The sequence below is a fragment of the Platichthys flesus genome, chromosome 1, assembly GCF_949316205.1.
Source record: "Platichthys flesus chromosome 1, fPlaFle2.1, whole genome shotgun sequence".
Taxonomy (NCBI): Eukaryota; Metazoa; Chordata; class Actinopteri; order Pleuronectiformes; family Pleuronectidae; genus Platichthys; species Platichthys flesus.
This window is the reverse complement of record NC_084945.1, coordinates 29,729,007-29,744,973: the sequence shown is the minus strand read 5'-3', so window position 1 is coordinate 29,744,973 and position 15,967 is coordinate 29,729,007. Positions and strand designations below refer to the sequence as shown.

Below are 15,967 nucleotides of genomic sequence, written 5' to 3'. Positions count from 1 at the left end.
TCCCTTTCTCCCTTCAATGCAACAGCAAGCAACCCTTCTTACTCCACAGTACATAGTAATGTGAATAATGGTTTAATTACTTTAATATGTAATTTTTGCAAAGCATCTGCAAATTCTTGGATGTTGAGATGATTCCAGTTTGGTATATATAAAGTATATATAAAGTAAAGTAAACTTAAATTACACTCTGTGCTTTTAAATCCTCTGTCTTCTTTCATGGGTCCATTTTAGGACATGGTGATGAATGGAGGTAAAGGAAAACATAGGGCTCAATTTGAACAATCTAACATGGTTCAGAAGTGCGGTAATTAGTCTTGTATATAGTCATGGGTGTGTTTTGGATGTGACATACCTCTTTTAAGCTGGCCGTGTATTTGCCAGATAGTAAAAGTGAAATCTTTAAAAGCAAAATGGGGCAACCAACAGTGTGACTGCATTGTTTGTGTGAGCAGACACACAAACAAACTTATACGCATACACAATCCTGGAGGAAATGCTGGAATACTAACCCTATACAATACAATCTAAATCATAGCCATCCCACTCAGATTCCAGCATAGAATGTTTGTGTCTGAATTTTAATTTTGGGATAATTTAAAGACCCTCCAGTTCTATTAATCCCAGTTTTCCAGATATGGCGCCCAATGTCCCATCTGACTCTTCCACTCAGCACTACCCGTGATTGCTGTCTTTTATTCTGGATTGATTTTGAGGTTCTCCCACTTTGTAGCTTCCTATAAATGTTGTGCTGTTCGGGGAGCTACTAATTGGACCTTTAGTCTTTTCCTTGCATCCATTATAGTTACATGGTCAATCTCATGAATTGTTTATCAGTTACTGACTGCAAATCAGTTTTCTTCCTAACTGGCCAACTGCCCCAAATCTCCAAGTATTAGTCAACTATTTGTGCACACAGAATTTTAATCCTCCTTAGAAATGCCAGGGAATGGTCTCTCCCAGTGGTCCCATTACTCTATGTGACACACATTTGAAAACTCTGCAGCTCACTACAGTTCATGCTGGTATGGAACAATTGTTGACTCTGGTATATTACCAGTTCTTTAACTACAACAACCATTAACCTTAACAGCTAGACATGAATTACCAGTACCAAACTCTCTCACTCATGTGGATTTATTCATTTAGAAACTGATGGATGCTGGATTCAGCTTCACTTTCAGATAGCATATTGCTCACTTGTGAACGGTTGGATTGAATCACCAGAACATGTTTCCATGCCCATCATTCACTACATGCAGACGTATCTGCTTACCTGTACACAGGAGTGAGGTCGTATCTTAGATTAACTTAGATGTTTTAACAAAATCCTTTTGGAGCATGTTTTATCACCCTGCTAAATAATGTGTGTGTGGGGTGGGGGTTGCATATAGTGGTTAGTATAATCCTTTGGTTTCTCGAATAGAACTTGAACCTGTGCCACCTCTGCATTGCTCTTTGAAGGCACGGTTCAGAGAGAGATTTTATTTCATGTTGCTATCCAAAAGTTAGGAAAACAATTGACACTGCATCAGAATCTAGAGTCTTACTCTCGTACTCTTCTCGATATATTGACTATATGTCATAGTCCAAAAGGACAGTGTCAAGACATTTGAACAGTCTCGGGTTCATTCTAATCATTAATATTTATTCAATTTAACCATTCTCTTGTTGCTCTCTCTTCGCAGCTACTAAGTGAGAAGATCAGTGGGGCAGAGGGGACTAAACTGGATGATGACTTCACTGAGATGGAAAGGGTGAGTTTTCTGTGACGGACGTGTAGTTTTGCATTTGGTAGTGATGAAAACATGTAACTGCAGAACTAACTGATGGAAGTGATGGAAATGGAGTTTTGCAATGTTTGCCGCTTTGTTGCTTTGTTACTCTGATGATACAGACACACACATGAACACACACACAAAAATATATACGTATTTGAAGATTTGAATTAATATAATATTCTAAATATCTTTCAAAATGACAAAAATATCTGCAATATTTACATATATTAATTATTTTTATTGTCTTCATCTCTATAGAAAATTGATGTGACCAACAAGTCAGTGTTTGACCTCTTGTCCAAAACAACAGAGTACCTCCAGCCTAACCCAGGTTAAGAAAAGAAAGACAATGATGAACCATATTGTGTATTATTTGGTTAAATACTTAATTTTCTTTTTCTTTTAACTACTCTATTACAAAAAAAATTGCAAAAGAAACCCAGTAATGGAATGTGGAATATTCATTGTTTTTTCTCTACAGCTTCTCGAGCCAAACTCAACATGCTTACAACAGTGTCTAAGTTCCGAGGGCAGGTGAAGACCACCGGCTACCCTCAGACTGAAGGCCTGCTGGGAGACTGCATGCTGCGCTATGGTCATGAACTGGGAGAGGACTCCGTCTTTGGTACAGATTTTTATGTTTCAGAACTTCTCCACTATGTATAAACTGGTCTTCCTATAACTACCAAGGCTTGTTACAATGATCATCAACAGTATCATGCATAAGTCATATTGAATAAAAAAACAACAACTAACAACTAACAATTTAGTAGCACTTAAATGGCACTTACTTATAGCACTTTGTAGTTTTGCTTTATTTTTGAAGAAATTGTACTTTCTTGATTCTTGTTGTTCTGGGTTTGTACCCTCATGGTTGAATGCACTTACCGTAAGTAGCTTTGGATAAAAGCGTCAGCTAAATGAAATGTAATGTAATGTAATGTTCAACTTAGTTTTACTCCATATTGTTTTTGATACAAACTCTGACCTTTGTTTATAGTTTATATATACTATGTTTTTTTTGCATTTCCACAACACATGTCCTGCTTTGTGTGTTACATTTTCCTGCGACAAAAACTACAGGCTATCAGAAACATTGTGGTTTGTCTCTCTGTCCTGTAGGCTGTGCGCTGCTGGACATGGGTGAGGCCATGAGACAGATGGCAGATGTTAAGGACTCCCTGGACATAAACGTCAAACAAAACTTTATTGACCCCTTGCAGAATCTACAGGACAATGACCTCAAAGAGATCACGGTACATTTTAATATAAATTAAATGAAATGAGGTGACATTTTTGAAAAACCTGTGGCAGGTTATTGATTTTCGTCCAAAGCGAGACCTTAACGTTCTAATAATGCTGCCAGTGTTTGCAACACAGGGGAATACTGACAACAATTTAGGGTGGCAGAGATTACTGCAGCACATTTGCAAAGCTGTTTGAAATCTGCCATTAGATCAGTGTCAACATGCAGCGCCTTGATGAAACTTTCATGTCATGTAGAGTGCATACAGTGTGTTTCCCCATACCATAAACGGCATTCTAAACTTCACTTAAGTAAAAGCACAGAAATATCATCAACCAACTGCACTTCGATTTATCTTTAGTCGCTTCATAAACAGCTGGATAGTTTGGTCTATAAGGACCTTGCTTTAACTACTTTTCTATTTTCTAATATATCAACTAAAATGCACTGTTATATGTCTTACCTGCATTACTAAGGATCATGCACCTATCAAACTTGTTCTCCCTGGTATCTGTCAAACTGTGTTGAACTCACTGGAGTAATTTTAATGGATAGTAACATGGGTATAGCTTTTGTTTTTTTTGGTTTAAATCTTAGTTGACAGCTCACTTTGACTGCATTAATATCTAACTTTTTTGCTCATGGCAATATCCAACAAATTGGACCAGCTTCAGCTGAATTATCAGCGCTTTCAATTCAATTCACTTTTATTTTCACAGCGTCAAGTCCCAACACACGTTATCTCACAGCACTACATAGTGAAGTTGGCACCTTAAATTATTGAATTATTGATTCAACGTACCAGAACTTACTTGTTACCAAATAATGTTGCATTATTACATACATATACAGTCTTATGATAATTATTTTTTATCAATAAATGATAATAGCAGTAGTTGTTAGTGAATAGAAATGGATATAGAATAGTTATAATAGTTAACAAATAATAGTAGTTGCTGCTAAAATCTGCTGTCTTAAAATGCTTCTGCTTTCACACGAAAGACAAACCACAGCAGTCCACGCAGAAATGTCTGGATCAAGTGTCTGTGTGTGATTTTTTGAACTGCGGCACTGTGTGGACTATAGCTTTCACAGCACAATTTGTCTGAACTGAGCCAAAGAAGTCAGGTGTTCACACTGTGCTCCTGTTTTCAGCTCATCAGTCATAAACCTTGAAATAACCGACCTTTGGTGCATTGTGGACACTATAAATAGGAAACTGCATGCTGTGTGATGAAATGCATACAATGTTTTATACAATATCACATTGAGGCAAAAATAAGTAAGAAGATATGACATTAGGTTTCAAAAAGTATACACTTCAAAAGAAATGCGACGATACAGCACTCTCTGCGTGTGCAGGATGTGGGACTTGTTGTCAGTCTGTAGGTACATGTCAGTTAGTGTGTAGAGATCATCATTTATAGTTTTTGTTTTTGTCCGCAGCACCACCTGAAGAAGCTGGAGGGCCGCCGGTTAGACTTTGACTATAAGAAGAAGCGTCGTGGGAAAATCCCTGATGAGGAGATCCGCCAGGCTGTGGAGAAGTTTGATGAGAGCAAAGAGCTGGCTGAGAGGAGCATGTTCAACTTCCTGGAGAGTGATGTAAGAGGAACACTACGTGAAGATTGGACCAACAGTTAATACAAGAGATTTGACAAACATGAGAGGGTTTCAACATCCGGCACAACAGCAGGCAGATTTAAAATAAAACTCTTCAATGGGAAGATTTAATAAATGAATACATTGATGTTTAAGCCATGCTGATTATTAGAATAAAAAAAATTAAAAAAATAAAAAACTGAATAACTTTGCATTTTTGTATTTGCGTTTAAACAAAACAAACACATGATATGTCCTTTTCCTTTGTTTTCCTTTCCTTTTATTGTTAATGTTTAAAACTGCGAGGAGAGCCCTGCTGTGAAGCTTCTAACAGTGTACGAACAGCTAGGATGAGTTTCAAATGCTCACCTTGATTTTTAAAAGCTTGATAAAAATGGGTCCAGATTACCTGACATTACACCCAGTTACCAAAAAGTCACTGTAGATAGACGCAAGTTTCCGCTACAATCAGGACTTTATCATTTTGCGCCAGATTTGTCCCCTTAACAATTATGGTGTATATTATCAGAAGTAGAAATGTAGAAAATGTGAACAGACTGTCACAGATGTGATTTGAATGGATGTTGAAGGTAATGTGTTTGTTTGGGCTGTGCTCAGGTGGAGCAGGTGAGCCAGCTGTCAGCACTGGTCGAGTCGGCCTTAGCGTACCATCGTCAGTCATGTGAAATCCTGGAGGAGCTGAGTGGAAAGCTGCAGAAGCGGTAAGGGGGTGGTGTGCTGTCAGTAGTGACTCTGTGACAAAACTGCCGTCAAAATCAGCTGCTGCTTTGAAAAAGTTTATTTCACTCAGAATGGTTGAGACATGAATGCCAATGGTGACAGCAGGTGTGTTGGCAGCACTGCTACAGCCAATAAGCTTAAATGAATGTGTTACAAGGTTTATGGCACCATCTCACAAGATATCACTCACTATTTTACAAATATAAAGGATCCACACTGACTGCTGTTGTTTTTTTGTATCAATGTGTTGGACTAACCTGAGAGCAGCTATGACCAGTGCTGGGTATTGCTGCCAACCCAAATTACCTTTTTATTCCATCAAAAACCTTTTTGTTTATTCTTTTTATTTTCACATATGGTTACACACATTTCTTTGCACATTGTTCACTCAAAGTCTCTTTAATATTGTATGGATACTGCTGCCATTTAAATCTTCTACATGTACACCAAAACATTTTGCAAAAGAAATTCACATTTAGCGTTAGTTTCAGTCATCATATTGTTCAGTATCTTCTCTTATATCAACTCAAGAGTGTTATGGTGGTTTTCGATACATCACTGGATAGTCCATATAATGTTAGTGGGAGGTGTTTATCTGTGTCCCATTTAGAGGATCTGCTTGTAATGCGAAGAGGAGGCAGAATATTTAAAAAGCATCATGACAGTATATTAGTTCAATGCTGTGAAAAAAGTGACTTTCAGTTTTCCTTTTTACTGCTTAGTAACCAGTTTGGCTGCCGCTGAAGTAAAGATACTCCATACACGGCTCAAGATTTGTCCATTCCGATCAGCTTCCTTCAGAAGCAGTGCTGTCTTTCTAATGGCACATTTATGTTTATTGAAAAGGATGGACTAAAAAGGATGGACTAAAATAAGTCATTTCAACTCGATGTATGAATTCAGATTACCCTTATTTGGAACAGACCAGGTTCCTGTCACTTTGTTAATCGGGTTCAGATGTAGAGCTTCAACATTAACTCTCAGTGTGTCCTTTCATGGGAAAACCCATCTGCTGCCCAGAAAGAGCCATTCAAATATATGTGGTATGTTGCAAATAATCCTTTCATTTCATCTTTTGTTTAAGGCAACTCACATTGACATACTGTACTTAGACGTCAGTAACCCAACAGTAGTTTATCTATGTCTGATTATGTTCTCAAGTACTGAAACTGTTCTTCAGGATTTAGAATCAAATCAGGCCCTGCTCTCATATCCCAGTCTGTCAGGAAACCCCTTTGGCAGAGTTCATGTGGGAGAGAGTAAAAAGTCTGATGACAGTCGTCAACATGACTGCTCATGATGAAAGTATGGGTGGAATGCTCTGTCATGGAGAGACAGAGCTTCAGTCTGCGTTTTATGAGCAAGCTGCCAAGTAATTTGTTGGAACAAAATTATAATCAGTGTAAAATGCTGACACTTACATGTTGCATTGATTTTTTTTTATTGATTCTTTGACACTTTGTGGGACTGAACATTTTAGTTAGTGATTTTAATATGTTATGTTTATGGTGGAGTTTTTTTCAATAAATCAATAAATCAAATTGTATTTGAATAGCCAATATTCACATATTACAATTTGTCTCATATGGCTTTTACAAGGTATGACATTCTCTGCCCTTAACCCTCAATAAGAGTAAGTAAATACTAAAAAAAAAACTCCAATAAACGGGAACAAATTTGAGAGATCTCTTTCCCAGGATGGACAGAAGTGCAATAGATGCCACATGTAACTAAGAACTCAACTGAATTAAGAAAATCACAGTCTACGATCCACCATCACGATCCACGATGTGGTTGCATCTATGACTAAATCACACGATTGGCTTTTTGGCTCTGTTCATTACAACCAATTAACCAACCATTCAATATCCTAATACCTCTTGCAACACATTTTAAACTTCACGTGTCCTTTATTTTTCCATAAAAAAAATTACAAACCAAAGGGCAGAAAATCATATTTTTTATTGTTTTCGATTTCTTATGTCCCTACATTAATGTTATGGTGGTTCAATGTGTTTATCACTTACGCTGAATTTATTTTAAAATACATTTCTCATGAAAGAGACCCTATGATAGAGATCATTGGTCAATCAGCACAGCCCACTAGCAAGCGATCATTCCTTATCATGGATCCATGTTGAATAATGCTCTGTGCGAAAAAATCATGATCTTACAAAAAGATAGATCACAATTAAAAACATCAGATCTCACACCCCTACATTAGAAAGGTCCAGATGATCTTTGAGTTCTTCTGAGCGCATTCATGAACCTCTGAACATTCTGGAGCCTCCTAAAAGAAAAAAATAATCCTGTGAATCAGTAAAGCATCACTCCATTGGCTTTTTATTTCTTTCACTCTGCTATCATCTCCCCATAGGATATCAACAGCCAACTGCCGTCCTAAGAGAGAATTCAAGCCAGATGCGATAAGGAGCAACACAAACACTCTGGACAACAGTCAGCACAACGGCCTGTCATACAGCTCCTCACTTAAATCCACCGGTACAGCTGCCACATATCTGTCTCTGTTTTATTTGTGTTTTCTTTTCCTTTCTGAAACTGTAAATTTCATCACCATCCCCATTGTGTACTTTGTGTGGACTTTTGTGGACTTTTTTTCTGTTTTCCCTTTCAGATATCCAGATCAACCAAACAGTTAATGGGAAAAGTAGGTATACTTTAGACTGTGTTCAGGTGTGATCCCTCTCATTAATTTTCAGGGCTTTAACCTCTGGGCTCTTATTCTACATCATGTGCTTCCCTCCAACTGGCATTGATAATACTTATATCCAGATATAAAGTGGCTGGATCATATATCAAATCAACAACACATGCATTAGTTGTGTTTTTCTCCACTCACTAAATGTACATAAAAACGTACACTAAACAATATTTTAATCTTTGCAAACTGACAAATAACAGCTTGTCTGCTCCACTCACACCAGTTCCTCACAAACTTTATAAAGCAACAGATACAAAGGGCTTCACATAGAGGACAAGTAAAAAAAAACGAGAATACAAAACATGCCATCAAAGACAGCAATGATATATATCAATATCTAAATCAATGACAGCAGATAAAATAATACATACTTTTAAAGTAATGGCAAAAGAAAAGGGTAAAATAAATATAAGTAAGAACTACAGCTAAGTAAAGTACATTTGATGGATGGTTTAAAAACGGACACTAAATGTTTTTAGTTTGAGATCCTCAATTAACCAATTTGGAAGGTTTTGGGCCCTGTCAAAAGCCCTGTCAACTTTGGTCTTCAGACACCACAAGATTATTTGTCTTGGTCTTGGAAAAAAATGAATGGGCTCATTGTCTCGTATCTCATGGCAGTATTTATAAAATGTTGCTGCCCTCCACTGGTAAGAGTTAGAAGGAACAACTGCACTACAGATTATAAGAGATGATTTCTTCATCCAACCCTGAGTTTGTACTTTGTTTTGTTTTGTCACATGCTCAACACCATCTCCATTTGTCTTTTCAACTCACCCAGTTGATCATATAACTACTGTACTACTGTCATGGCCTGAGAGCCCCACTACCAATGGCAACCTGCAGCGTGAGTAACACACCCTGACTCAGCACTGACACACATGTGTATCAGTTAGTAACATGAATAAGCAGAAAGGTACCCAGCAGCACTTTGATAATTGATTAGTCTCAGCTGGTCCCAATGTTTCTGGGTTTTCAACTGTCAAACACGAATGATGAAACTCAAAGTCATTTGTTTAACAATTAAAAGACATCTTATCAGACACTGTAATTAAGACTAATAATTTGAATAAATATAAATATACATGTATATCTCAATAGTGAAAGACATCATTATTTGCAGCCTGTTTTCACTCATAATTATGCACGAGTGAAAAAGTTATTTCATAATCTTATCTTCTTCCTTTGTTTGGGTGCAGAGTCGGAGGTGCTTGACCAGCCGTGCTGTCGCGCCCTCTACGACTTCAAGCCAGAGAATGATGGCGAGCTTGGCTTCAAAGAGGGTGACATCATCATCCTCACCAACCAGATAGATGAGAACTGGTATGAGGGCATGATCTGTGGCGAATCTGGCTTCTTTCCCATCAACTACGTAGAGGTCATTGTCTCCCTCCCTCAGTGACTCACCCCCGAGTCCTTTACCGACTCCGTCTTGCCTCAGCACGTTCAGCCTCTGTCCTCAGCTCAACTCTGACCAGAAAATGTACAAAGCTGGATCAACCTGAAGCTGAAGGGAATATTTTGTCTGCTGATTTTCATTCGGAGCGGGAGAGCTAGTAGGTCTGTCCCAAGCCAACGTAAAATCAGATCGTTAAATATTTTAGTTTTTAATATTAATGAAACAGAAACCAAGTGAAATTCAAGCCATTGAGTGCGACACTCTGCCTGGTGGGATCCTTTTTGTCCTTCAGGTCGGACCAAGGTCAAGATGTCAAGCTGTTGTCAGACCCTGTCGTCCCTCCCATGAGTCCCTCAGGTGAGAGAAGTGTATCGCACTAGGCTGTCTGCCTGCCTTTGCTTGACGTGCACCAGTTGAAAATATAACTGTATTGTTTAACCACTACATGAAAGGCTTTATTTGCTTTTATGTTATAGTCACATTAGGAACATCATATACATTCCAGGATTTTAATCCCATTTTAGTTATCCAATTTTAAAAGGTTGGTGTTTGAATGACAAATCCACTCATAGTGACAGTGTGAAGTGGTGTGGACACACACAGGTAACAGCCTACAGTACAGATTTAGTCCAATGAATGAAGCGGTTAGACAGATCAAATCAGGTGATCATCACGTTTACCCAGATTGTTTTATATGTCTACATCTTGATATATTTTAGTTTCTGAGTTTTATGCCATCTTTCACATACAATGAAGAACGTGAATATCACAACCAAAAAAAATTAAGCAGATATGATTTGTTTTAATGTGGGTGAACAAGGCCCATTAAAAAGGGGATGTGAGTTGAAGGCTGCCCTGTATGTAAAAAAAGAGTGCAAAAACAATAGATACAAATAAATATATACATTGCAACCCAGTGCCCATTGAGACACCAGTATGGCTGCCGGAGTCCCACATTCCCTGATGTTGTTTTGCATTTTGAGAAGCATTTTATGATCAGGATTATTGTCCATACACAAGACTACTTTTACTTTTCAGGATGCTTTGTGAGCACTTGGCAGACACATGGCTGAGTTACCTGTTCTAGCTTGTTGGTGAGATCAGGACTGCTTTAAATCAGTCTAATGTGAGAGCAGATCCAATGATCAAACATGTTTTAAATATCCAATCAATATTTTTATATCAACAATTGGTCAAACGACAACTCATGACCCCACAGAGAATTATCAGCATCACTTGCAGCTCCCTTCAGCTCGATAACATGTTAAATCATCTTTTAATTCCTGAATAACATAACATGTCTTATCTGTGAGAGCTTCAGAAAGTTTTGGAGTTCTCTTCTCCAGTAGCCAAATAAAATTGGTTCAATGCTGTGTTAAAGAAATATATAACCAAATAAGATAACCAAACATTCTAGGAAGAAAAAATGAAGGATTCGGGTAGAATAATCATCCACACTCTCAGTTGTAAACTTTGACTTGCAGTTTTGGAGGTTTAAATTTTACCTCCAAATAATCAGCATCTTGTTTTACCGTCGTCTCAGCGTCTGATAGCTAATTCTTGAACTCGGACTTAGTGCCAGCGGTGTTTCCATGCTCCCTGATCTGAGGAGCTACAAAGTTACATGTAAGTTTAACAGAGAGAAAGATCAACAATCATGAATATAACACCCAAATAGTTCTGAACCAAAATGATCCTGTAAAATGTGGATTTAAAACATATTGATGTGTGCTGTCTTTAGCTGGCTCTATATGTACACTCAAAACTCCATTGCTATTTATTTAAGAATTATTTTTTTTTATGGTTTTGTGAACATTTGCACCAATCACCTCACACTCCAGCAGGATGGTGTATATTAGTTCTCCACTATTGTTGTAACTCTTTATCTTACTGTTCACGTCTTCTGTCTTAATCAGATTGTCTTTTTGCCATCTGTGCTCTTATTTCTTACTCTCTCCCTCTCTCTCCCTCTCTCTCTCTCTCTCTCTCTCTCTCTCTTTCTCTCTCTCTCTCTCTTGCCCTCTCACTCTGAAACCATGAGAAAGATTTTTTTGAAATTGTGTCTGTATTGCACTGGAGCTTTAGAATCTACCTACCACAAAAGTTATATGTACATGCACCTTTTTGTAGTTTGTTTGAGGTTTTTACACTTTTCAAGCATTGCACTCTGTGTTGATCTCGATGTGGTTAAAATCACTATCAGATATATAAGTGATGTCCAAATGGAAGTAATTAGATTTCTATAATAACAGATGTTTTTTGTATTCTATAATAAATCTACTATTTCAATCATTGTAATGTAGAAAAACTCAGACATATACAAATTGTGGAAGTAAATGAGCCAGTTACCTTGTGAGACTCAGTCCAGCTCTTGTTAGCCAGTGATAAGCAGTAGATGAGTAAAGGCCTACAGTAACTGCGTGGACATGCAGATAAAGCTGTTAATTTAGGAAGTACCAATGTGGCATACATTGGTAAAACACCTGATAACCAGCAGTCATCTCGCCTTTAATAGATGTGGTGACTTAAATGCCATCAGACATGAAGCTGCAAGAGCTTAATTAACATCAGCTCTCAAAGGAGGAAAGGAAGCTTTTATTTACCTCTGCTGCAGAAAAGGACAGCTCTTTATCTATTGTATCCTGTTTCATATGTTTATTTTTTTTCAATCATATTTTAGGAAGAACATTTCTTGTTTTGTTATATGTTCTTGTATTCAAAGTGTATTCCATGCTTATCTGTTGGATAATCTGTAGCAATAACTCTATTAGTGATATATCGAAGTGGAGTCTGCTGCTAGCTTCTCTCAGAAGGTTTACATTAAAAACTGTCCAGCTGCTCAAAGTTCATAGTTTATTTTCTCCTATGCTAAGTTTAACAACTGCCATTAGAAAGGACTTTGAACAATTTATTTTCAAAAAATTTCGACTCCCTTGTATTTGTGCAAAAAAATGCATTACAATCACAGTCCTTAAAAATCCCTTTGCTCAGAATTCTATAATTTACAGCTTATATCATATATTTGTTTCGATTTTGGCTCATTTATTGCTGAGTAGTGGGTGTGACATTACTCTTTTGTATTACTGGTGTATTTATTGCTTCATCTCAGCACAGATATTTTGACCACATTTGAACCTTTAGCTTCTTTTACTACTGAGCAGCCTTTATTTATTCAACTCTTATTTGAATACCAGCCTTGATTTGAGATTGAATAGTACTCTGAATATTATTATGACAGAGCCCTTCTTTTCCCTCCAGACTTGTGTGCCTCTCCATAGTTTTGATTTACTTATTATGTGAAAAGACACAACTTCAGACCTAAACTAAAAAAGGTTTTGGGTGTTTGTCCCAGTATGCACTCGATGGACTACATTCTTATTCTATGTGATATAATCTCATCTTCTATTGTAAATGGAAAATTTTTAGTTTATATTTAATGGAAAGAAAATAAATAAGATGTATTTGATACTTACTGTTTGCTTGCAATTGCTAAAATGTTCAACGTGTTGCATGATAATTACTTCTTTACTTTCTAAAGATTGTTATCATGGATTGTGGATGGGCAGCTCCCAGCACAAGGTGCTGTCTGCAACACAGTCACAGTATGTCACAGAAAAGAAAGGTCATCAGATTATTTAATCCTGCATCCAGTCTCTAGAATATAACAGGGGACAACTTGTTTGAAGAGATTTTTTCTTTAAATGTAGCTTCTATAAAACAACTGGCAGAATCCATATGAACTTCATTTCCAAAGTGTTTGACTTTTTTAGAATTGAGACTGGAGGCAAGATTACACTGATTTAAAGTTTTATTTGTTTTACAGTTTCTCTATGAATTACTTGTTTATACCCTAAACAAGAACACTGTACCTCTGATAGCCTTTCCACAAGAGTCTAATTTTACAACCAACTTGTAGGTGAAGGAAAATGGCTGCGCAGTTCTGTGTTATATATTTTTTTTCAGTAGCATAATTAATGCAAATAGTGTTTTATAGATGTTGTAAATTAATATATTGATATATATATTGAGTAAATAAATAACAAGCAAGTATTCAGCGCATGTGCTTTTTGTTTACATGCATATTCATCCATAAATTGACCTATATGGCGAAAATTATGTGGACACACCCATAATGTTGGAATGAGAGTTCCATACAACTACATCCCAATATCTGGTGGGTATGCTTAAACCAGAAAAATGTGGCCTGATATAGTATCAGATTAAGACCCAGGGTTTATGTATGGGGTGTCCACATATTTGTGGCCATAAAATGTACCTTTAATCAAACTCCAAAGCGGATCTTGAGACAATTGCTGGTGTACAAAAAAAACAAAAGCAAAATTCTCAGAGACAAACTTTATTCAGTTATTGGATAATTTCTCAGATGTGTGTGTTTTCATTTCTGTGTGATTCAAAACTGAATTTCATAACCTGATGTCTCTGAAACCAATTTAAATTAAACAAACTGAAAAAAATCCACCTGCCCCAAAATCATGGAACCTGTGATGAGGTATAATACATTTTCATTGTATTAGAAGGTTGCAAAAAAGGGAACTTTGGGATACATAGTCTTAAATGATAAACATTATCATCATTGATAATCCTCTAAAGGGAGTCTGTACACACTATGGTCAACACAAACAGTGACACATTTTGTTATGTTGAGGCTTTAAGACTCATCCAGCATCCCAGCAAACAAGCATCCCAGCAGCACTCTGGTATTTCCACAACGTCCCTTTTGAAATGAATTAAATATCTGTTTACAGGATAGTGTCCAATTCAGGTTGTCTCTCGGGAATGAAAGACGTAATGGACAGCCACTATTTTTTGTGGTTGATAAAGTAAGTTGTTTAAATAGGTCTGTTTTAAGTCTGCCAGTTTAAAGTAAAATACAGGGTTAGTTCTCCCGAATTTTAAATCTATAAAACAGTTGAAAGCACTGTCCCTGGATTGTCCTTGTTAAAAGAGCTTATTTTTCAAAAGACATGTTACTGTTGAACAGGTCTATGATTTTTCGTTGTTGTGAACTACACATATTCAATTTCATTTACCACCACAATATTTTTATCAAAGTAGTATATCTCCACCGTTTCAGTAATCTATTGCCAAGAAAGAAATTTGGGTGATCCATTACGATAAATAACCTCGAATTCTACAGTAAGATCCATGATTTTAAACAAATGATGGCAGCAACAGTCTTCCACTCAATCAAAGACTAAATCCAGACCTGAGCACTCCTTTGCTTGGACCCCCTGCTCTCCTTTATACTCTTCATAGGCTGCCTCTCTCCTTTATGGGAGTCTTGTCTCTTTGGCTGCTCCAATTTAGTCTCTCTGACCTCTTCAGGCTCCCTTATACTGCTACAGTTCAAAGCACAAGTCCAATCCGGCTGGTGTCCCACCACCAGGTCTAACGTGGGGAGATGGGTGGTGCTGGGCACATCTCTGAAGCCTAAAGAGGATGTGAGAGAGTGACTGTCAGGGGGAAAGGTTTCATATCCCCCCCTCATACCTTGGCAACCTCCCCAGGTTGTCCTCTCCCTCATCTTTAACACCTGGCGGATCTTCTTCCAGCCCAGGTGGTTGAGCTCCAGCAGGTTGAGAAGGATACAGAAAACTCCCACACAAAACATGAAGCACAAGAAGATGGTCTTCTCTGTGGGTCTAGAGACATAGCAGTCCACCGGCTGGCTGCAGGGGGCTGAGGTGCAGAGGAAATGGACCGGCACCTGGAAGCCAAACAGCTTCCACTGGGCCACTACAAAGCCCACCTCCAGAATAGCACGTAAACACACATGGAAGATGTAACATTTGGAGAGAACCCCTCCAGGGACCACATGACCAGCTGCATTCCCTTCTCTAAACGGGCAAGCTCTGCCCTGGCTTAAGGTCACTATGAGCTTGGGGTCTCCCCTCTGGAGGTTCTGGGTGGGTATTCCCTCCAGCACATCTGCCAGGCTGTGTCCTAAATGCTTATGGGAGCGAACGGAGCAGCTATCTGAGTCACAGCTCCGATCATATGCCTCCAGTCCGCTGTCCCGCCATACATCTGGGCGTCCCTGCCCTGGGTTATCCCCTGTTCCCTGCCCCAACATTAGGGTGGTGTTGTGGGGCACTTTGGACAGGTTGTGCCAGGTGTAGATGATGAAGCAGAGGGACGGCGTAGAGACGCTGATAATGTGAAACACCCAGAAACGAGGTTGCGAGATGGGCGCAAACGCGTCATAGCAGACAGTGGAGCATCCTGGCTGAATGGTGTTGCACACAAACATCTCCTGCTCATCGGTGTACACGTCCTCAGTTGCCACAGCCACAATGAGCAGCCTGAAGATGACCATAACGGTGAGCCACAAACGACCAATCATGGTGGAGTGCTGGTGGACAGCATCCAGGAGACGTTTGAGCAGGGTCCACTCCGTCATGGTGGCCTGTGGCTGATGGCTGCCTCGTGGAGGGACAAGGTGCCTAGAGTAGAACAGT

General features: G+C 38.3%; 2 protein-coding genes across 2 annotated transcripts in view; one reads left to right on the top strand and one right to left on the bottom strand.

Annotated features, from left to right (window-relative positions):
- The window catches only part of sh3gl3a (SH3-domain GRB2-like 3a), a 127,085-nt gene extending 113,558 nt beyond the window's left edge, over positions 1 to 13,527 (top strand). Inside the window, exons 2-11 of the mRNA XM_062390908.1 lie at positions 1,686 to 1,754; positions 2,037 to 2,109; positions 2,260 to 2,403; positions 2,901 to 3,034; positions 4,471 to 4,629; positions 5,245 to 5,348; positions 7,745 to 7,869; positions 8,003 to 8,035; positions 8,871 to 8,936; positions 9,289 to 13,527. Of these exons, the coding sequence (XP_062246892.1) occupies positions 1,686 to 1,754; positions 2,037 to 2,109; positions 2,260 to 2,403; positions 2,901 to 3,034; positions 4,471 to 4,629; positions 5,245 to 5,348; positions 7,745 to 7,869; positions 8,003 to 8,035; positions 8,871 to 8,936; positions 9,289 to 9,491 (1,110 nt within the window). The 3' untranslated portion in view covers positions 9,492 to 13,527. The remainder of the gene's footprint in view (positions 1 to 1,685; positions 1,755 to 2,036; positions 2,110 to 2,259; positions 2,404 to 2,900; positions 3,035 to 4,470; positions 4,630 to 5,244; positions 5,349 to 7,744; positions 7,870 to 8,002; positions 8,036 to 8,870; positions 8,937 to 9,288) is intronic.
- Positions 13,528 to 14,703: 1,176 nt separating this feature from the next.
- Positions 14,704 to 15,909, bottom strand: gjd6 (gap junction protein delta 6). Its single transcript, XM_062390907.1, has one exon. The coding sequence runs from the start codon at positions 15,907 to 15,909 to the stop codon at positions 14,704 to 14,706; it is 1,206 nt and encodes a 401-aa protein (XP_062246891.1).
- Positions 15,910 to 15,967: the final 58 nt, after the last annotated feature.